Raw genomic sequence first — 23,591 nt, 5'->3', positions numbered from 1 at the left:
ATCCTTTTTAACACTTGTAAAGAAAGAACATGCTTCAATTGGAAGACAAAATACATATTGAAACAGGCGTGGATAATTCTGTACAGCTGTGAGAGCTTGTGTCTATCTCACTCATACAAGGAAGGGAACCGGGTTGCGGATCGTTTGGCTAATATGGGTTTTGATAAGATTGAAATTGCCCTATTTTCTCTGCTCATTTGTCTCTCTTTGTTCCCCTCTTTACAAGCGCTTATTTATGAGGAACAATGTTTTCCCCCAACTTGAGCTTAGGCACTCATCTAGTTAAAGAAGTGCATTATCATCCCCCTTTGTCTTAGCTTTAATATGAGTGATCTTACCCACCACTTATTGTACTCGACTTGGGATTCATTTAGCAAACTCACTTACTAAGTTGGCATGTCCTTTATTTAGGTAAGTTTCCACTCCTCTATCCTGGCCACCTCTCCCTTCTGTTATGATTTTGGCATGAGGCATAATGTTTTGCTGTCACATTAATTCATGACTAACATTGTGGTTCATGACTAACATTGTGGTTGTACTGGCTATAAATGTGCGATTTACATTTTGGTGCACAACCATCTTAAGGTGGTTTTCCTTTACAACTTATGGTTTTTCCACATCCCAGGGTTTACATGTGCGAGCTTGTAGGATTGCACCACGATGATGCTCACCAAACATGACTACTTTCCGTATTGGTCTGCACATGTCATATTAATTTGGGTGGGGGAATTTCGGTCATCATTTCTGAAGTTTCTAGCAATTTCTGATTTTGTATTTATCACACATCATCTCAAATCAGCTTCCGCACAAACTTGGCAGCTCAAGTGTGTCACCTCTATGTTAAATTGGGCCCTCATACATTATTTTCATCACCCCTTCTTTTGAGCTGTCTGCTTCCAATTTAAAGGTGCTGTGACAAGCTAATATTAATTATAGTTCCAAGTCATCAAAAGGAGATGAATTCTGAACGTGTGACCTCTGTGAGATCTGCTCCAATATGCATATGGAATATTTGCCTTAGAATTTCAGGGTCTTCATACCTATTGCAGACTGGGAACCCTTCACAAGGTGACTAGACAACGACAACCTGAGACTTATCTTTCATGTCCAATCCTCCCAATGTCAAAGAAATGTTAAATGCCTACTTGAAGAAGATTTTTTTTTTAAAGTGCGTAGATTGATCTACTCATCTCATGTATTGTCAATATTTCTTTCAAATGCAATGGATTTATTTCAATCCTATAATGACCTGGAGTTGATTACCAGAAATGTTGTAAAGAGCAGATTTATCATTGACAATATTTTTGTATCTGTGGTTCGACAGTATGATCTGTGCCAGCGCAAGGCCCTAGTTGGTGGCTTGTTTCCACAAAAGTTTCTGCTTAATAGGCATAATTTCATTAATATTTATGATTGTATCTTCTCGTCAAGAATTTCAGGTATACCAGAGAAGCATTTCAAGTTCTATATGTATAGTATACAACAACAACAACACCACCCCCCTGCCCCCCCCCCTCCAATCCCGAAATTGAGGCCCTTCATCCGCTCATCCTGGTGACCCGACATACCCAAGTGTCAGTGTTACACTGCTTATTGTTGTACTTGTACATTTGTAATACTAATGTGAAGAGTAAAGATGATGTAAGCCTTTTTGATAATCAAGACAAACTTGTCACCACCACACCATCCATTGTCGGATAATATTTGTTCTGTGTTAGTTGTTTAGACTCCTAATTGTCCTATGGATACTCTGATAATTCAGGCAGGGCATATAATCAAGTTGCAGCAGATCAAAACACTTCATCTCTGGAGAATCGCTCTTGTTTGGTGAATATTGAACATTTGTGACCATATTTATCCCACCAATCAATTATTGGGATGCTTGTAGTGCATTTCTCCATTTTGCTATGCAATTTTTAAAGATATGGGTAATTTTTTTTCTCTTGTTGAATGCTTATGTTGTCTAGAAAAATCTGGAGTAACCACTAAGGTTTCAAAGCATACAATAGATAACTGAGCTAGAAAGTTAGTTTAATTTTTAGTTGGTATTTTCTGTTGAAAAAGTGGTTAGCTATCAACAACTGAGGAATTTGAGTTGAAATATTGACTTAGTTATTCTCTCCATGTAACAGTTATTTGATGCAGGTTTCTAATTTGTTCCCTATTATTATCTTATTCTCACCTGTTCTGTCCTTTCATTTTTTACCTTGAAGAATCTTAATGATCCTTAAGTGTTCGCCATGTCAGCACTTGTATATCTTTAACTTTTAATAATTAGAACAGCATATATCAGTAACATAATCCATGGTTGGCCCGTGCAAAAATAGTCCTGTAATGCAATTTAGATATATTGAATAAATCATAACATAGTTGCTCTTTTCTCCAGCACTGTTGCTGTCATTTGGTGGAGATGTGTTGTGGACACATGTATTTCAGAGAAGACTATGCTCAATGATGATAAAAGGCTTTACCCTCCAGGACGTTTGTACCACATAACTTACAAAGAACCGTGTTGCTGGTTTGTCTTCTCTTCCCATGTCCTAAACCACATAAATAGATCATTTATATATTATTATTGCTTGGTGTTACATAACGGTTGTAATTTTAAATGTTATTCTGGGAAAGAAATATGATTTTGAAGTCTCGAATGTCCTTTAAGCACAGTAAATCTGGTAGTGTATATGGTTTCATATATGTTTGGTTCTCAAATTGATAAAATCATTGTTTGATATCTTATTGGTGTAATTAACCATATCCTGAAAATATTAAGCTGCTTTTTTCCCCATTAAATAGATTTGCTTGGTTTTTCAAAACTACATCAAAGCAATTTCAGTATACAACATGAATAATTAGTAGAAAGTAGGTTACAAGGATGCCATATTAAGTTTAGCTTAAAATTATATTAGAGTTATAAGATAAGACAATTATGTAGATTCTAAACCGATTTAACTAAGGTAAGTATAATATTACATCCCAAAATTTTGACCTAATTAAAATAATTTATAGCCGTTGAGATGATTAGTTAAAACCATCATTTCCTTTGATCACGTGAAAAGGGAAATTATAGTTAACCGTGTGTTTCATGTGAACTTGGTTGTTAACAGTTATTATGTAAATTTACTTGATGATGGTGGTTAGCTGTTGCTTGTCATATATACTTGATGAAGTTAGTTAGCCATTCTTACAGTTATCTGTGTTATATTCTAGACTTCTAGTATTGATTTAAAATGTAAAAACTTGTTATTATTGTGGAAATGTTGCATGGGTGGTTGCAAGAGCAGACGAAGGGGAGAAAACATTGCTAAACGGGATTTAAGGAATGGGGCACTACTCCAGTCCATTGGTCCGATCGTTAGGTATGGCCTCTAACTACCTTGGTAAGGATCTAGTGACTTCGTAATAGGGTACACACATTGGACATGCATTGTAATGTCCCCCACTTAGCCAGTTTGGAGGTATGTTGTCGTTAGCCCATTCTTGTATGGTCCCGAGGGCTAACCAGGACTTCAAAAGGGATCCTGAGGTTATTTGGCCTAGTCAAATTTAATTACAGGCCAAACGGAGTTCGTTTGTTGGGTTGTCAGGAAGACTTACTATTTTTAGTAAGCCAATAGGGGGATGCAATGCCTTCAATTTTCAGTGACAGGATGAGATGCGTTTTGTTGGGCTCTTTCTAATGAGCTATTATATGTGGGATTTCGAGTTTATTTGGCATATTATTTTAATGTTTGAAGTTACAATGGTAAAGTGACTATTTAAATTAAATATTATAATGTTTCATAAAGTCACTTTATAAAAATCAAGAGTCCCCCTTTTGAGTACATACATGGACTTTGTAAAAAGAAAAACAGAAGTAATATTAAAAGTCATGTATTATCCCACATTGGCAAGACGGAAGCGTGGAGCAAGTGAGGAAGGGATTAAAAGGAAGAGGATAGCTCTCATTTATTCAGGCTTGGAAATATCAAAAAAATTGGAGAATTTTCTGGAGATTATATCTCAATAGTTTGAAGGACGAAATCTCTTCAAGCTGGAAATCTTGACGCCATTGAAAGATATGGTCTTGAGATTCAACATTGTAGCAGTCTGAAAAAAGCAGATACGAAAAAGCAGCCCGAAAAAAGCGGAACCAAAAAAGCAGGCGGAAAAAGCAATCCGTAAAAGCAGTTCAAAAAGCGGAACTGAAAAAGCGGGCTGAAAAAGCGAGTACGAAAAAGCAGGCCGAAAAAAAAAAGCAGAAGGGGCAGCATAGAAGAAAATTATTTCAGCCATTTACAACCAGGTTCTTTTGTTAGTATTGTTTTTAGGGTGTTATAAGCTTTCAGCTGTAAGTGTGCATTATACCAGCATTATCATTTTGTAATCCATGTAAATGCCAAAGTCTTGGCCATATTTCATGAGCATTGTAATTTTCATTGCAATTAAGAAGATAATAGTTGCTGGTGTCATTTAACCAATTTAATATCATTATTTATCAACTAGTTAGTTTGCATACCAACTGTTTGTAAAAATGCCAGTTGGCTATAGGTGTTCATTTCTCATGCTTAGATCATATATATGCACTGAATATTGTCAAAATTAGTAGCACACTCATGTTAGGTCATTTGTGTAGTCCATTGTAGTCTTCTAGCACAAGATTTTCATTGATGCAAATTGTAAAAAGGTCATTTGAAGCTAGCTGAAATACTATATCAGTCATATGTCCCTTGCATGTGAATTGTTTGACAAAATTCTTTGAGCTTTCATCAGCATTTTTGAGGGCAGATTTGAGGAGGGTTATTACAGTGGTATCAGAGTTATAAATCCTGCCATCCTGTAGAGGTCTTATAGGGAATTTGGAATAGCCAGATAGAGGGGAAAGTGTTTGACGAAATGTCAAAACACTAAAATTAGGGCATTTTTTGTTTGAGCATGCGACAGGGGCCTTATAATTTCCACAATACCAGAGCAAGACAAAATAGGATTTCAGACCTGCAGAGCAAACAGTCTAGTTCATCCGTGCAGGTGGACATAGAATCCAGTCATACAGACACAGAGGAGGTATTATTTCATCAAGACATCAATATGGGTGACCGAGATGACAGGAATGCTCGAGATCCTGGAGAGGAAAGATTCTTACAGTTATTAGAGACCTTGGCACAGGGACAGCGATTAGTAGAACAGAGGGCACAGGAACAAAATCAGAGAATGGAGCTTATGATGCAGATGATGGCTCGTGAAATGGGGTTGAACGCTAACATAGGTGGAGGAAATAATCAGAATGGTAATAATCAGAATGGTAACAATCAGAATGGGAATAATCAGGATGGGACACATAATGGAGGTGAACAAGTCGGGAGCAATTTCGGTCATGCACCCCAGCAAGCTAGGATAGTGAGTTCAAGGCCCATGATTCCCACATTTCCTCCTAGAGCTCCAGAGAAGCCCGTACCAGAGCCCCAGATCACTGATATACAGGACCAGTTGAGGAGAGATTGGGAAGCCGGAGGTCTAGATTTTACTGCTGCAATTACCTTTAGGGAGTATATGGATGTGCGGATGAAACATATGCCATGTGGACATGACAGGAACCAGAGCTATGAGCTACAAAAGAAAGTAGGGAAACTTCAGTTACCATATTATGATGGCTCGAGGAAGTCTACAGCAAGAGCTTGGGTTCAAAAGCTTGATACATACTTTCAATTGACCTATGCCTGAGGAAGAAACTATTAACTATGCAGCAATTCATCTGGATGGGTTAGCACACGAGTGGTGGCATCATGGTATGGTCACTATGGGTCATGCACACATTACCTCATATGTGGAGTTTACGGAGAGACTGATTGAACGTTTTGATAGGAAGGATCCAGAACTCCATTTCAAGGAGTTAGCTCAGCTTAAACAATGGGGATCATTGGAAACATACATTTCAGAATTTCAGAAACTTGCAGTGTTAGTAACAGATGTATCTGAACGGAGGATACTAGTTCTATTTATGGATGGGTTAGCTGATCCGTTGAGAGGGTGGATTAAAGCTCTCAACCCTCCCACTTTGCAGGAAGCCATTAAGAAAGCTCGTGACATGGATTCCTCTTCAGCTTCTAAAAATAAATTCCAGGCAAAGAGTTTCCCTTCGAGGAAAGATAAGGTTAGTAAACCTTTTCATAGAGAGGGTCAGCCACATAAGGAGGAAAGTAAGAGGTTGGACAATGAGACACTTAATGATCTTAGGAAGAAGAAGCTTTGTTTTCATTGCAGGGAGCCTTGGGATTTGTCACATAAGTGTCCATTGAAAGCAAAAGCCAAATAGATGGAGTACTTTTCAGCCGAAGAGTCAGTGGATGGAGATTCAAAGCAGTCATCAGAATCAGATGGAGATGATAATTCTTCACATGAGGAAGCACACAGTGATAGCACGATAGCTCAGTTGTCTAGCATACAGGAGGCCGTCACTTTCAGAGTTAGGGGAACTTTGGATGGACAAAGATTTGTGGCACTCATTGATACAGGGGCAACACATAACTTCATTGATGAAAAGTTTGTGACACGCAGAGGGCTACATACAGAAGAGCATAGAGGATTTAAGGTGATGGTTGCCGACGGCTTCAAAATCGACTGTACCAAGAAAATCTCCAACTTGCAGCTTCGTTTGGGAGATTATGACATGGTGGGAGATTTCTTTGTTGTCAACATTGGTGATTAGGATATGGTGCTTGGGATGAATTGGATGAAATCTCTGGAAGAGTTTACATTTAACCTCCAGAAAATGGAAATGAGGTTTGAGGCAAATGGTATGAAGATAGTACTCAGAGGTTTGTCAGATGGGAGACTACGAGTGGTGTCACTCAAGCGGATGCAGAGTTTCTTCAGACACGACTAGGTGCAGTGGACAGCAGAGTTCAGAGTAATGCCTGAAGTGACAGAGCAACATAAACAGGAGTATCCCCCTGATGTACAAAAAATAACCAAACATACTAAGGTGTTTGGTGAGATACCTCCAGGGAGACCCTTGGATAGGGGAATTGAGCATGTTATTGAGTTAGAGGAAGGGGCTAAGCCAGTCATCATCACACCCTACCGTCATCCAAAGAGATATAAAGATGAAATAGAAAAGGCAATCAAGGAGTCGATTGACATGGGGCACATACGACCAAGCAAGAGTCCTTTCGCTTCTTCAATAGTATTGGTGAAGAAGAAGGATGGTACAATGAGGATGTGCATTGATTATAGGGAACTAAACAAGAAGACAATCAAGAACCGATACCCTATTCCGCGCATTGATGAGCTTATTGATGAATTGCACGGTGCCTGCTACTTCTCTAAGATTGATTTGAGATCCGGCTACCACCAAATACGGGTTAGAGAGGTGGATGTAGAGAAGACAGCTTTTAGATGCCACTATGGACATTTTGAGTTCTTAGTCATGCCCTTTGGGTTGACTAATGCCCCCGCCACTTTCCAGTCCTGTATAAATAGAGTATTCAGAGATCAGTTGAGGAAGTTAGTGTTGATTTTTTTTGATGATATACTGATATACAGCCGTACTTGGGAGGAACATTTGAAGCATATTGATGCAGTGCTCAACATTCTAGAGAGGGAGTCATTATATGCCAAGATGAGTAAATGCGAGTTCGGGATGACAGAGTTGCTCTATCTAGGGCATATTATTAGTGCAGGAAGTGTTCGGGTTGACCCAGACAAGATCAGGGCCATTCTGGATTGGCCACTGCCGAGGAACATTTCGCAACTCAAGGGATTTCTTGGGCTTTGCGGGTTCTACTGCAGATTTCTGAAGGGATTTTCACAAATAGCAGCACCACTTACAGATTTGACACGGAGAGACAGTTTCAAGTGGTCAGAGAAGGCTCAGGATTGTTTTGACAGGTTCAAGGAGCTGATGAGTATATGCCCTGTTTTAGCCATTCCAGATCTCACCAAGCCTTTTGAGCTGCAGTGTGATGCCTCAGGAGAGGGCGTAGGAGCTGTCCTCATGCAGGACAAACATCCCATCGCATACGAGAGCAGGAAATTACGAGGTGTTGAGAGAACTTACAGCATCTATGACAAAGAAATGCTAGCAATCATGCACGCGCTAGCTAAGTTCAGGCAATACTTAGCAGGGAGCCGATTCACAGTAAAAACAGATCATAACAGCTTGAAACATTTCCTTGGACAGAAGGATCTCAATGACAGGCAACAGAAATGGGTGAGTAAGTTACAGGCTTATGATTTTGACATAGTCTATGTCAAAGGGAAGAAAAATATCGTCGCAGATGCTTTATCCAAAAGGCCTCATTTGCTTGCTGTTGGGATAGTCATGGACGATTGAAGAGAGTTGATCTTGGCAGAGTATGCCAGGGATAGTTGGGCATCTAGTGTTATTGAAGGAACTATTCAGGATAGTCGATACACTATTGTAAATGATTTGATCATCTACAAGGAAAGGATTTATTTAGTACTCGGGTCTGCTATGAAACAGAAGATTCTGAGGGCATTTCATGATTCACCATTGGCAGGACATCCCGGATTCTTTAAGACATATCGGCAGGTGAGAGAGCGCTTCACTTGGAAAGGACTCAAAACAGAGGTGCTTCAGTTTGTTAGGGAGTGCCCAGTATGTCAACAGAACAAACAGGAACATTCCTTTCTAGGTGGTTTACTACAGCCCCTACCCATACCAGAGAAGAAGTGGGATAGCATTTTCATGGATTTCATTACAGGCCTCCCCAAGGTACAGGGTCGAGATTGTATTTTTGTTGTGGTAGACAGATTGACGAAATTTGCACATTTCTTTGCGATTTCGTCCACATATTCAGCAGTACAGACAACAGAGCTATTCTTTCGAGAAGTATTTAGATTACATGGGATGCCACGGAACATAGTCAGCGATAGGGATAGTAGGTTTATGAGCCACTTTTGGCAGGAGTTGTTCAGGTTGTGTGGAACAAAGCTAACTCCGAGTACCAGTTACCACCCCCAAACTGATGGGCAGACAGAGATAGTAAATAAATGGGTTGAGGGGTACCTTCGAAACTACATTGCAGGAGAGCAGAAGGCTTGGGTGAAGTGGCTGCATCTAGGGGAAATACCTCTTTCCATATGTCTATTCAAATGTCCCCTTTCATGGCACTGTATGGGTATGATGCTCCTAATTTTCTGGATTTGTTATTTGGGGATAGTAGGGTGCCTAAGGCCAAGGATATATTGCAAGAGTGTCAGGACATTATGCGATCCTTGAAGGAAAATTTGCAAAGGGCACAAAATCAGCAGAAGCAATATGCTGATCAGCACAGGGTTGAGAGATCTTTCGAGGTAGGAGACATGGTGTACCTCATGTTACAGCCGTATAGACAATCCTCTCTCAAGAGGAGTGGAGCAGAGAAATTGAAACCACGATACTATGGACCATTCAAAGTAATCAGGAGAGTGGGTGAGGTAGCTTATGAGTTGGAGCTGCCTGCAGACAGTAAAGTACATAACGTGTTCCATGTGTCACGCCTTAAGAAGGCATTGGGGCATAATGTGGTGCCTTCAGTAGTATTGCCACCTCTCGATGATGAGGGAAAACTTATCTTGATTCCTGAGGCTATACTTGACTCCAGGGAGAGGGTGCTTCGCAGGCGGACTATCAGGGAGTACCTAGTAAAGTGGAGGAACCTACCAGTTGAGGATGCGACATGAGAGGCAGAGGAGATTATTCAGCATCTTGGGTTGAGATTGCTTGGGGACAAGCAATTTCAAGAGGGGCGGACTGTAATGTCCCCCACTTAGCCAGTTTGGAGGTATGTTGTCGTTAGCCCATTCTTGTATGGTCCCGAGGGCTAACCAGGACTTCAAAAGGGATCCTGAGGTTATTTGGCCTAGTCAAATTTAATTACAGGCCAAACGGAGTTCGTTTGTTGGGTTGTCAGGAAGACTTACTATTTTTAGTAAGCCAATAGGGGGATGCAGTGCCTTCAATTTTCAGTGAAAGGATGAGATGCGTTTTGTTGGGCTCTTTCTAATGAGCTATTATATGTGGGATTTCGAGTTTATTTGGTATATTATTTTAATGTTTGAAGTTACAATGGTAAAGTGACTATTTAAATTAAATATTATAATGTTTCATAAAGTCACTTTATAAAAATCAAGAGTCCCCCTTTTGAGTACATACATGGACTTTGTAAAAAGAAAAAAAGAAGTAATATTAAAAGTCATGTATTATCCCACATTGGCAAGACGGAAGCGTGGAGCGAGGAAGGGATTAAAAGGAAGAGGATAGCTCTCATTTATTCAGGCTTGGAAATATAAAAAAAATTGGAGAATTTTCTGGAGATTATATCTCAATAGTTTGAAGGACGAAATCCCTTCAAGCTGGAAATCTTGACGCCATTGAAAGATATGGTCTTGAGATTCAACATGGTAGCAGTCTGAAAAAAGAAAATACGAAAAAGCAGCCCGAGAAAAGCAGAACCGAAAAAGTAGGTGGAAAAAGCAATCCGTAAAAGCAGTTCAAAAAGCGGAACCGAAAAAGCAGGCTGAAAAAGCGGGTACGAAAAAGCAGGCCGAAAAAAGCAAAGCAGAAGGGGCAGCATAGAAGGAAATTATTTCAGCTATCTACAACCAGGTTCTTTTGTTAGTATTGTTTTTAGGGTGTTATAAGCTTTCAGCTGTAAGTGTGCATTATACCAGCATTATCATTTTGTAATCCATGTAAATGCCAAAGTCTTGGCCATATTTCATGAGCATTGTAATTTTCATTGCAATTAAGAAGATAATAGTTGCTGGTGTCATTTAAGCAATTTAATATCATTATTTATCAGCTAGTTAGTTTGCATACCAACTGTTTGTAAAAATGTCAGTTGGCTGTAGGTGTTCATTTCTCATGCTTAGATCATATGTATGCACTGAATATTGTCAAAATTAGTAGCACACTCATGTTAGGTCATTTGTGTAGTCCATTGTAGTCTTCTAGCACAAAATTTTCATTGATGCAAATTGTAAAAAGGTCATTTGAAGCTAGCTGAAATACTATATCAGTCATACGTCCCTTGCATGTGAATTGTTTGACAAAATTCTTTGAGCTTTCATCAGCATTTTTGAGGGCAGATTTGAGGAGGGTTATTACATGCATGAGCTAGTTGGACAACATATAAAACATATAAAAAATATATATAATCAAAATTCATGTTCAGAACCATTACCTTTGTTGTTCTATGATGGTGTCTCCATTTTTCTTTCATCACCAGCTATATATATATACGCATATATGTATCTAAATGTATGATGCCACCATGATATTAAAATAGTATCTATACTTTGTCCCTATTAATATATGTATAAATATATACATGCATATATGTCAAGAGGATATGAGGTTAAAATAAATCATAATTCTCCGAATTATGCACGTATATAGATATACGTATTTTAATGGGTACAACCTTGGACATAATAATAACATGATGGAATCATTTGGAAGTAATATATATATATATTTATTTAATTAAAGATTTTCAAAGGAGCTCTCAAATATTTCAAACTTATAACTTTCTATGAGGGGCGACATGTACACTTGGCGCCACTCTTTCCTTTTGAATTGTTGAGCTTAAAAACCGATGGTCTTGATCGAAATTGCCACGTTGAGCCACGGCTCACTTGAGCCTATTCAAGATTAAAAAACATTTCACATTGGAGGAGCGACATTCTTTTTCCTTTCTCTCAGCTCTAATTGTTGCCTATGCACCAAGCTTAATACCTTTATTTTCATTACGGGCTTCTCCATATCAATGATAGCATTTCCTTTCACAGTCAAGTTGGCTTGAGCCGCTTGGCAAAGGCTTCCTGAATCCCACCAAGCATTCATTTCAAGTTATGGTGGTGTTTTCTACATTCTTTCTTCATACTCTTAACCGATGCAAGTATTTTCTTTATGACTAAATCATGCATTTGACTCTCTTTAAAGTATGCATCAATTGTATGTTCAATATATATGCATTCCACTCATGTTATGTCGATTCCTTTTTATTTTCCTTCAAGATCAAATGCAAAACTGTCAATACCAGATTAGGACCGATATACAAAATGAGAGACTCTCATAAAGAACAAATCTTTCCTTATTATGACACATTTGTGAATTGTCTTTTGTTTTAAGCAAGTGTGGTTTTGAATCATAAGAATGACATGTTGCCAAATTTAAATTACATCTTTGCATCAGTTGTATACCAGCGATGTACCCTCTAATAGATAGAATTCCATGACTAACAAGTTGAACAAACACCAATGACTCACCCTGGTTGGAATGACCAATGAAAGAGGGTGAAGAGGTAAAGAAAATCCTTGCAAAGGAAGAACAAAAATCAGAACTATTATAGATGATAAATTTTATAATAAATTTCTACATATATCCAAGTAAGCTCATGTTTAATTTATATACCTTGTTGTCAAGTTGAGCGGTGGTGATCGAGTATTATAAACCCATCTAAATCCTTGGCCAAGGTCATTTAAAGGCGTGCTTGCCTTCCATTTGATCACATGATGTTGGTGGTGCCAGTTAATCAGGCACGCCTGCCTATTACTGAGCGGACATTCTAAACACCGGTATGCTCGGATGGCTGGACTGATAGTACCCCAAGTCTAACTCGGGGCAGGGAGGGCCTTTCTTGTTAAAATATTGTGTGGGAATTGATAAGGTCCATGGTTGGGAGTTAAGCCTAAGTTAATGCTTCTCCTCTTACTAGAAAGCCGAGGCTTGCACAACATCATCAGACACCTCAGCCAGATTTTGTATTTTTCCTTTTCCATTTTTTGTCATGAAATTTCTGTCTTGTATCGTGGAATGAATGGAAATGATTTAGTCTCTCTTGCATTGTTATAGAAATTAGTTAGTTATTCAGTTTTTTAGTGATTTTCTCATGAAATGGATTGTAAGGTATTAAGAATGTTTACTTTGGTAATATGGTTATGTGTATTACTTCCCTAACTGCTTTATTTTTCAGATTTTAGTATTCAATTTTAGTCTAAGAAATTTGTATGTTACATATGGTATCAAAGCTCTGGGTTCGACACTGAGCCTTGCGCGCATCACCTAGCAAGATTAGTAAACTTGAGATTTTCTTAGATTTAAATGTAATAGGATGTATACACGAAAAACACCTCGAAAGAAGGCGCAACGTCCCATCTTTCCATACTTGATTAAGAACATGCCGAACTATGATTATTCTTATTGTTCCATGCCTTGGGATGACGAAACCTTAAAACAAGCTTTGCAACGAATGAGGAAGGAAAGGGTCTGGTGGACTCCTACCAAGAAGGCAACTTATAGAAACAAACTTATTCAATTTTGGAACGCCCGCCAGGCTAACCCTCTTATGCACTTCCATAGATCTTGGATGGTGCAAGATATGTGTATAACTGAAATTGAAATTGAACAAGAAGTCGAAAATAAAATCTCAAGGTGATTGAAGCTATAGTCTAAATGTAACACCCTTAGTAGAGGGAATTTTGTAAATGAAGGCTGCTATAAATGTAGCTTAGTGTTCGATAAAGCAGTCGAAATTTTGTCTATTCTTGTGCCATTTCCTCCTCTTCTCATTTTTTTTTTGTTTCTACATAAATGTGTATAAATTAGAAAATTTGACATAAAGAACTTGCACTTGTTTTCAGGACACAATAATTAAGAAACATGAACAACAACGTGAATGTCGCAGACCACGGAATGGTCCATGAGAAAAAATTCACTCCCTCTCGCTGATCTGCTACTTTAGGTTTTGCAAGACACACAAATGAAGTTAGACAATATAGAGAAGAGGATGAACAAATTGGCAACCCAAATTTGCAAAGTGAAGAGGAAATGCAATCCTCCCCCCCCCCCCCCCACCAGAACAAAACCTGAAATTTCTAAACACAGTGAGAGAAATGCTCAAGCCTCACTTACCCAAATTGAGAAACAAAAGAAACTTGAAATAGTGATTTATTTGCAAACAAAAATCAAACCACTCGAGTTCTATGGTTCCGAATCCGGATAGGATGCAGAGGGTTGGTAAATGGAAATGGAACAATATTTCGAGGTTAGGATTTTTTTGGAAACCTCAAAGGTAGTTTGGGGAATATACATGCCATTTTTCAGGAGAAGCTACTACTTGGGGAAATAACAAGGTTGAATTGAATATTAAAACAACTGAAATTACCTGGGAGAAGTTCGTGACCATCTTTAAAAATCATTGGTTACCCCAAACTTTCTATGACCAAAGCTGTTGGACTTCCAAAACCTTAGGCAAGGGGATTTGTCTGTACACAAGTATTGGGAGAAATTCACCTGTCTACTGAAGTATGTACCTCCATATCAACAAGATAGAAATCTAAAAGTGAGAAAATTTATCATGGGACTAAATAATAGGATCGGTGGGGTAGTTGATGTTCTCACCCCTCGAACCATGGAAGGAGCCCTAGAAAAGAATGTTCGTCAGGAACATAAAATCAAAAGAGATGATTCTATTCGAGATAACAAAAGGAAAATGAGTTGGAATTCAAAAGGTGCATATATCGGATCCCTCAAGAAACAATTTAAAGACTACAAACCCAACAAACTAGAACCAAGAGGAAATGGTAATAAGGATTTCAAAAGTAACCCTAATGTTAATAAGCATGGCAAGGGAAATGAGAGGAAGGGGCCACTAACAGGATGCTACAATTGTGGAGGGGATCACTATGTTAACAAATGTCCTGGTAAGAGAAAATCCCAACCAACCACCTCGACCACCCCTACCACCACAGCAACATGTTTACCAGCATAGGATTCATGCAGCACTACCTACCGAACAATATATAGGCCCGATCAAAACTTCGGGTAAGATCTACGGAAACCCCGTTTCTATATTAATTGATACTGGAGCCTCAGAATGTTTTATATCTCCTAAATTATTAAGTAGACTTCCAAGGAGGTCTAGTTACATGACAAATCCATGGACATTTGAGTATGCAAACTAGTCAAGGGCTAAGGTAGAGCAGTGTCTGTTTGAGGCATGATTTGACTTTCCAAAATTCTCTATAGAACTAGACCTGTATGTAGCACCTCTTGGGTTCTATGACATCACCATAGGCATTAACTGGCTTAGTGAGCACAAGGCCAAGGTTGTCTGTCTTGCCAAAACAGTAGAATGTTTGGATGATCAAGGCAATCTTGTAAGTATTAAGGGAGTTCTGCATGAAATCAAACCTCATCAAATATCCGCCATGCAACTCAAGAGATGCAAAAGGAAAGGATGTGAGATTTTTGCAGTTAAAATTGGAGATGTAGAGAGAGATAGAAATAACATGGAAGATGGAGAAATAGGGGATGGACCGAAAAGATCATTTGCAAACAAGTATACATACCTTGAGAAATTCCAAGATGTGCTTCCATAGGAACTTCCCGGACTACCTCTATCTAGAGCTTTTGATTTTACAATAGATTTAGTACCTAGGGTAGAACCTATAGTTCGAGCTCCTTATCGGATGACCACCACTGAATCGATGGAACTACAATTGCAGTTACAAGATATGTTGGATAAGAAACTTATTCGACCCAGTGTTTCACCTTGGGGAGCCCCGGTATTGTTCATCAGGAAGAAGGACGAAATTATGAGATTGTGCACAGACTATAGGATGCTCAATAAGGTCTCAATCAAGAACCGGTACCCACTTCCTACAATCGACGATCTATTTGATCAAATGAAAGGCGCTACAATATTCTCAAAAATTGACTTAAGATCAGGATACCATCAGCTCCACATCAAGGATGAAGACATCCACAAGTCTGCGTTTAGGACTAGATATGGGCATTATGAGTTTACAGTATTACCCTTTGGGTTAACTAACACCCCGACAGCCCTCATGAGCCTAATGAATAGTATTTTTCAAGATTGTTTGGATAAGTTTGTATTGGTCTTTATGGATGATATTATGATCTTCTCGAGAAATGAAAAAGAACACCAAGAACATCTAGAAAGAGTTCTATAGAGGTTGAGAGAACATAAGCTTACAGGAAGTTGTCTAAGTGTGCCTTTTATCAAAAAGAGATCCAGTATCTAGGACATATTATATCAGCTAAAGGGATAGTTGTAGATCCTGCAAAAATCAAAGCAATCGAGAAATGGCCCATACCTAAGAATGTGACAGAAGTCAAAAGCTTCATGGGATTAGTAGGATTCTATAGGAAGTTTGTTAGAGATTTCTCTAAAATAGCTTACCCGATCACCTCACTTCAGAAGAAGGGGAAGAAATTTTTATGGACTGAAAAATGTCAGTCAACCTTTGAGTACCTAAAGGAGAAATTAACTACTGCACCTATACTAAAAGTACCAGACCCCCAGAAGGAATTTGTGGTATAACTAATGCATCTGAGGAAAGATTAGGAGGTGTACTAGTGCAAGAAGAACAAGTTGTTGCATATGAGAGTAAAGGAAGTTAAAGAACTATGAGCAAAACTACACTCCTTATGATTTGGAACTCGTTGCCATTGTGCATGCCCTCCAAATGTGGAGGTACTACTTTATAGGGAAGCCTTTCAAGCTTTGATCAGATCACCATGGCCTAAAGTACATCTTTACTCAATCCAACCTTAACGCTAGGTAGAGGAGATGGTTGGAATTTTAGTAGATTACGACTTTGACATTAGCTACATTAAAGGCAAAGAGAACAAGGTAGCAGATGCCTTGAGCCGACGAAGGCATGTTTTCGCTATGATTGTCATAAATTTAAACAAGGGATCAAGTATTACAACATTTAAAGCAAAATGAGTTCTATGCAAAGGTCAATCATGCTCTTCTCAGGGACCCACAGGACCCCAGGTACAAAGACTTCAAAATGAAAGAAGACGAATTATTAAGGTATGGTGATAGGATGTACATTCCCAAAGCACTGGGAATTTGAAGAATGATTTTAGAAGAATTCCACTCAGCTCCTTATTCTGGACATCTTGGGGTGACCAAAATGATGGCAGATATAAAACCACTATATTTTTGGAAGGGGATGGAAAGAGAAACAATGGATTATGTGGTAGGATGTCTAGAGTGTCAAAAAATTAAGGCAGAACACTATTATCCAGTTGGCCTCCTATACCCAAATGAAGTACCAAAATGGAAGTGGTAGATAATTTCCATGGATTACTTACAAGGACTACCCATAACTCGAAGTAAACACAACACCATTCTAGTAATGGTAGACAGACTGACCAATGTGGCTCATTTCATACCTAGTAACCTAATCGATGGCGCACCAAAAATTGCTCACAAATTCATGAGAGAGATTTTTAGACTTCATGGAGTTCCAAAGAAGATTATCTCAGATGGCTGCACTAATAGTGCCCCAAGCCTAACCCCAGGGTAGGGAGGACCTTTTTTGTTAAAAGATTGTGTGGGGATTGATAACCCCCATGGTTGGGAGGTTAAGCCTAAGCTAATGCTTCTCCTCTTCCCAGATGGCTGAGGCTTGCACAACATCATCAGACACCTCAGCCAGATTTTGTATGTTTCCTTTTCCATTCTTTGTGATGAAACTTCTTTTTCATAATATATATATATATATATATATATATATATATATATATATATATATATATATATATATATATATATTGGAATGAATGGAAATGATTTAGTCTTTCTTGTATTGTTATAGAAATTAGTTAGTTATTCAATTTTTCAGTTATTTTCGCATGAAATGGATTGTAAGGTATTAAGAATGTTTACTTTGGTAATATGGTTATGTGTATTACTTCCCTAACTGCTTTATTTTCAGATTTTAGTATTCAATTTCATTCTAGGAAATTTGTATGTTACATATAAAGCATTAGTTTATTGACTGACATATGCAAATATGAAAACTTACTAAGTTTGTTTCTGCATCAGCACAAACAATGACCAGTGGCAACATGAGAAGGGCCCATTAGCCTAAAGAAAACTAAATATATCAATGGCTTTACTGATGCCTGATCATAAGAGACTTAAGCTGCAAGCTTGTGAATGATTCGTGTTTGTGAGCTACACGCTTTTCTGTATTTTGCTCCTTGCCTCTTATGGTGAGGGGTAAGAGAAACATCAATATTATTTGTAGTGTTAAGAAGTTAACCATCAGATTGAGGAAGAACCCAAGAGGACTGTTTCTTGTTATCCCCTCAAAATTATTGTTGTTCAAATGAATACTTGAAATTATTCATTGAAATAATGTTGGTTAGTCCTGTTCTATATGTTATAACCTATATTTCACGGGGTCATGTCCCTTGTCTCCACACCCCTTGTCTTTGTCCCTTTCCCATTTCTGGGACATGGGTATTTAAAGGAAACATCACCCTAGCTGTCCCCAATTGCAAAAAATTGCCAGAATTGCTAGCAAATGTTCCTAGATGTTGACCATCCCTAGAATTACTAAGGGGACGCCAAAACGTCCACTGTCCATCCCTAGGAAGGATTGCTGCCCTGTGCGCCTTGGGACAATTTTGGGCTTAAAAAAAACACTTATTTTATATTTTGTTTTTGCCAAGGCAACAACATGAGGGCCTCATAGGGGCATGCGTTTGTCTTGTTAACTCTAGATGAGTCTAAAATGATTTAAACAAAAGCTCAAAATGAAAGCATATTACTTCCTATCTATTTCACAAGATTCAAATTCGTGAATGAGGCTTAGTCTCATAACTGTGCCTGTAACCTGTTATATTTTGATGTTTGAGACATTTTGATGTGGATATACATTTTGATAGACCACAATTTTGATGCTTTATACCATTGAGTATACTACTGCCCATGATTTATATTGCTGCTTTAATCATTTATGTTGTTATACGACTGCTATATATATATGTACGTGTGCGTGTGCATGTGCGTGTGTGTATAGTTCTGTGTGCGTGCGCGTGTATAGACATATGTATGTATGTATGTATGTGTGTGTTTATATATTTTTTTAAAAGTTGTACATTGTCATCCCCTATTTTTCGCCCTTTAGGAAATGTCTTAGAAGCACGTCCCCTCCCTTCCCCATCCCCAAAATGCAATGGAACATAGGTTATAACTAATCAGAAGTATGAACTTTCATATCCATATAGCTGATCTGTCAGTCTCAACATTTCCACACCATTCCTCCATAAGCAAGTGACATGACTTAGAAGTTTGAGTCTTTTGGTGTAAGTAGTTGGCAAAAACCCCCTCAGTGGGCTCGAATAGTCATAGATTTTGGTTAGGCTGCTACAGATATGTACTTGGTCATATTCTCTACGAAATGGTCTGATAACTTTTATTGATCATTAAATTGAGGGTTATATTGGTGCCATCACTTGAACATTAATTTTTTTTCATTACAGTTGTCCAATTTCTGGGCCTTCTCAGTTATACAACTGAGTACAAAACTATAAAAAATAAACTACAATTTCCTGTGATCAAGGAGAGCTAAGACTTAAAACAGTTTTGTTCCCTACGAGACCTAGTTCAATTAGTTGAATTCTTTCCTTGACTGCAACTGCTAGAAGAAAGCTCAATCCCATCCTTATGCTCAAGAAAAACATTCCACTGCCTTCTCTGCCATGATCATCCTTTTCTTCTTGCTCTTTGTAACCATTCATTTTCACTCTAGGCTCCATGAAGGGGCATTTTTTGGAGCACATGAGACCTTCCTAATCTAAGGATACAGGCATAATAACTCTTCAAACTTTCAGTTTATCTTCCAAATGAATGACCCAGAGACTGTCCATATACGATTCAAGGCTTTTACACCAAGTTAGTAGTTCTTCCTTTTTCTCAAACATGGTGTAGAAACTGTTTTTATGGGTCAAAGTTTCTTTTATCAAACTTCAAACTGGTTCTTCCAACAGGCTAAAGGGTTTTGTAATGTCCTCTCTAAGGATCACCCTATATTTTGTGCTAGAATAACAAGTTCAATAAAAGAAAGGAACACAACGTAGTTAGAGATATTACTCTACCCAAAGTAAGATATTTCTTGTCTATCAATCATAGAGGATATTAGAACTTGACAATTGAGATAGCTTCACACCTTCCAAAGATTCCTTCAATTCTTCCTCATTGTTTGTTTTAGTTCTTGTTGGCTATTATTGCCCCCATTCAGCCCATTACAGATAACCAATCTGAGAAATCTTCAATGGGTTGAAATTTGTCACAATGGGTTAACACGTCATGTCTGCGACTAAAATAAATGTTATGCTTGTTTCGCTATTTAGCAGGCTTCCCTTTTTGCCAACTACGAAATGGTGAAACCTTTAGGCTCTACCACATGTTTTCATTTTCTTCAATGGTGCTAGTGCTGCATTTTCCCAAGTTTTATCCTCATTCTCCATCAACAATTGTGGTTTTCCCTTGCCATTAGATGATCAACTTCAGGGAGTTGCATGGTAGATCGTGAGATAACAGGATTGTGTGACATGGTGTTGTGAAGTTTTAGCATCATCGCCCCAAAATTTTTGGGGTCCCCCTTTTTCGAGCAAGCCTGGGCAATTTTCGCGGATTTTTTGAATTTTCTTGGTTGCCTTAGCAAATATTTTTTGAAGTTGTCCACAAATTTCCGATTTTAGAAAATTTTACACCTTGGATGCCTTCGGGTCAGGAGGGATGGGTTAGATTTGTTTTTCACCTAGTTTTAACTTCATTTTTTGGAACTGGTAACTTTATCCTTAGGCCGAACAAATTTCAAAGGCAACATTTATCGATGATTTGGACTATTCTTGGCAGGATAAATTTACAAATTTTGGACTTAGACGGTTTTATTTTGAAAATTGGATATAAATATATAATCTTTAGCATTTTCAAAATAAGTTTTTTAGAGTTAATTGTTTTGGAAAATTTTAAATTTTTTTGGTGAAAAGAAAATTTTGCGATAGTGAAATTGAATTGAAGAAAATCGATTTTGGATTCTAGAGAAATGATTTATTTTTGTCAAAAATTAAAATTGCATTGAAAAATTGATTTTGGATTAAATTGCAAAAATTGGTGTTAAATAGGTTAAATTTGCCTTGAAGATTTTTTAAAAATATTTAAAGTGATCGGTAAATTAAAATTGAAAAAAATCAATTTTAGCTTGCCAAATCCGATTTTAAATGATATTTTAATTACTAAAACATCATTAAATGAAAATGTTTAGCATCTCTGAGGCTCTATTAATTTTTTTTTTGCAATTTTGGTCTTAAACGGCAATTAAAAATGCAAAATTCACTATGGCAAAATTAATTTCTAGCTTGGCATTTAAATCTGGGCCAAAATTGTGCACTAATTAAATTTTCTCTCTCCTAAGGCTAGTCGGCCAACTAGGAGTGTGTAGAGTTGGGTATAAGAAGGCTTCCTCCTTCATTTCTCATTCTACAAGCAGGTCTCTTCCTTTCCTTGGCAATTTTGAGGCAGCCTATTTCCATTGTTGGCGATTTTTCTTTGCAAAGGGAGAACATTTCCAGACTTAGTATTTTTGCAAAGAGCAGATTTTCATGTTTGAGATCAGATTTTTTTCTTCCATAGAGAGCTGCAATTTTTGCCCTAGCCGAAATTTGTGGAGCCGAACTTTGTGGAGCCAAAATTTGTGGAGGTCTAATTTTCCTAGGTTGGAAGATTTTTGTTGAAGAAGAAGTACATGATCAAGGACCTGATTTTTGGCACCAGGATGAGCAATTTCAAGAGGATAGAATTCTGATTTCTTCAGCTAGGGCATCATTATTTGCAAAGGGCTTGAAATTCTTAGGTCTAATCCGAACTTCAAAGAAAACTTGGGTATTAGTAAAGGTGAATTCAATTCATTCTAGAGTTGAAAGGTGGTCCTTAAGCGGATTTCACTCCTTGTTCTTGTTTGGTTTTGTTTCTTTTGATTCTTCTTGCATTCATCATCCACCACTTCATCATCCCATCTATAGGTTGAAGATTGGAGAGATAAGTGTAGAATCCATGATAGGACATTTGGCGAGGTAGAAATAAGCTAGACCACCCTAGGAATGAAGTTGGGAGATATAAGTGTAGTCCATCCTAAGGCAACGAAGAGGCAAAAATAAGTGGTAGTCCCACCCCTAGGTTGAAGATTGAAGAATGATAAGTGTAGTGATAGGACTTGGCAAGGCAAAAATTAGTTAGAATCCATTGATAGAAAGAAGGTTGGAGATTGATAAGGGTAGTCCATATCACTTAGAACAAAAGGGCAGAAATAAGTGTTTAGGATGGTAGATGTTAGTGCAAGCAAGAACCCTAAGGGAACAAATACTAAGAAAGACAAAGAGGATATGATGCCCAAAACCATATTCTTCTAAAAGATAAGGCGAATTACCGATACTAATATCGGTACAGTAAACATGATACAGTTGAGAGACAAACAATGGATCAGGCTGCCAAGTTCCACCAAGATAATCAAGATGCCTACTTCACTCTCCTAGAACAGAATTGGGTACATGAAGGCAAGAAAGGAGTCACCAAGGCATCAAGGTTCATTCGATCGGACTTCAAATCAGAGTATGACAACCTCATTCTACTCAACTGAGTCATGGGCATCTCATAAGGTATGCAATTCAAGAATTGGATGTATTACTTTATTGATGAAATTGCAAATGGAAAGGGAAAATTTGATTGGGCTAGAATTATAAGTGAAAATCTAGAATTACAACTTAGGGCAGTGCAAAACTAGAAGCAATTCCACATGGGGTCCTAACCCTTCTATTTGATTGCAAGCCGGCAAATGTTGAAGTGCGAGCTTTGGTGAAGAATGAAATCAGGTGAAGGGCGAATTTGATTGAAGATTGAGATTCAAGAAGCCCCACAATTTCAAGAAAGAGTGGATTAGTAGAAGAGATTTGAAAATATTTGAGGCTAGGCAAGGCTTGGCTATTCATGCAAGCTAGCTTGGTTGGATTCAAATGGGAAGGTTGGAAGACTAGGAAGGTTAAGGAAGGCAAGGATAATGGGGGAGGTAAAGTTCGATTTCAAGGTAGTGGCCAAGAGCAAGGCTCTCAAGTTGCAAAGAAGTTCACATCCAGGGAAGCCATCAAAGCTAAGGCAAGATTACCCCAAGTGCATGAAGACCTCATCCTTTCAGGGTCTAGACATCAAGTATGAGCAAGTTCAAGTGGTGATGAGAAAGTTTCTAAGGACAAGCTCAAGCATCCAAGGCTTCACCTTATCTCAAGGATTGAATAAATTTATAAGATAAGGTTGATGAGGTGGCACTTTCATGTGCATGCAATCAAATCATGCCAAGTGTCCTATGTTCTCACTGGTTGACAAATTATTGTAATTTTCTCATTGGCCCACAAAGTTGGTGCCCTCATGTAATTGGTTGAATAATGCTAACCCTAATTAGGGTTTGTAAAATATAATCTTGGCCCTTGATTTTGCCTCTTAATCTCGGGCATTCATTGTAATTTGGAGCCTCTATATAAGGCCATTTTGCTCTCATTTGTGAGAGAGTTATGTTGGATAATTGTTGCCAAAATACTATCAAAAGTGTTCTTTATTCATTGTTGTGGCTTGCATGGTGAATATACATGATCATTTTGGTGTATTGCATGGTTCTTCTTATCTCTCAAATTAAAGTAGGATTTCATTTCATGTTGTTAGGGTAGAAGTAGATGGCTAATTGTATGGTGATGTTAGTGAATGTTTGATAGTGACCTATATACTAGGCCA

At 38.1% G+C, this 23,591-nt stretch overlaps 1 protein-coding gene across 1 annotated transcript in view; it reads left to right on the top strand.

Moving 5' to 3' along the window:
• Positions 1 to 23,591, top strand: part of LOC149567482 (uncharacterized) — a 60,207-nt gene that overhangs the window by 13,924 nt on the left and 22,692 nt on the right. Inside the window, exon 3 of the mRNA XM_089820670.1 lies at positions 2,387 to 2,518. Coding sequence (XP_089676796.1) covers positions 2,387 to 2,518 — 132 coding nt within the window. The remainder of the gene's footprint in view (positions 1 to 2,386; positions 2,519 to 23,591) is intronic.

This window comes from Cupressus sempervirens, chromosome 3 (genome assembly GCF_028749045.1).
Source record: "Cupressus sempervirens isolate cs-2001-9-10 chromosome 3, ASM2874904v1, whole genome shotgun sequence".
Taxonomy (NCBI): domain Eukaryota; kingdom Viridiplantae; phylum Streptophyta; class Pinopsida; order Cupressales; family Cupressaceae; genus Cupressus; species Cupressus sempervirens.
Note: the sequence above shows the minus strand (reverse complement) of the source record. Positions and strands in the feature narration are given on the sequence as shown.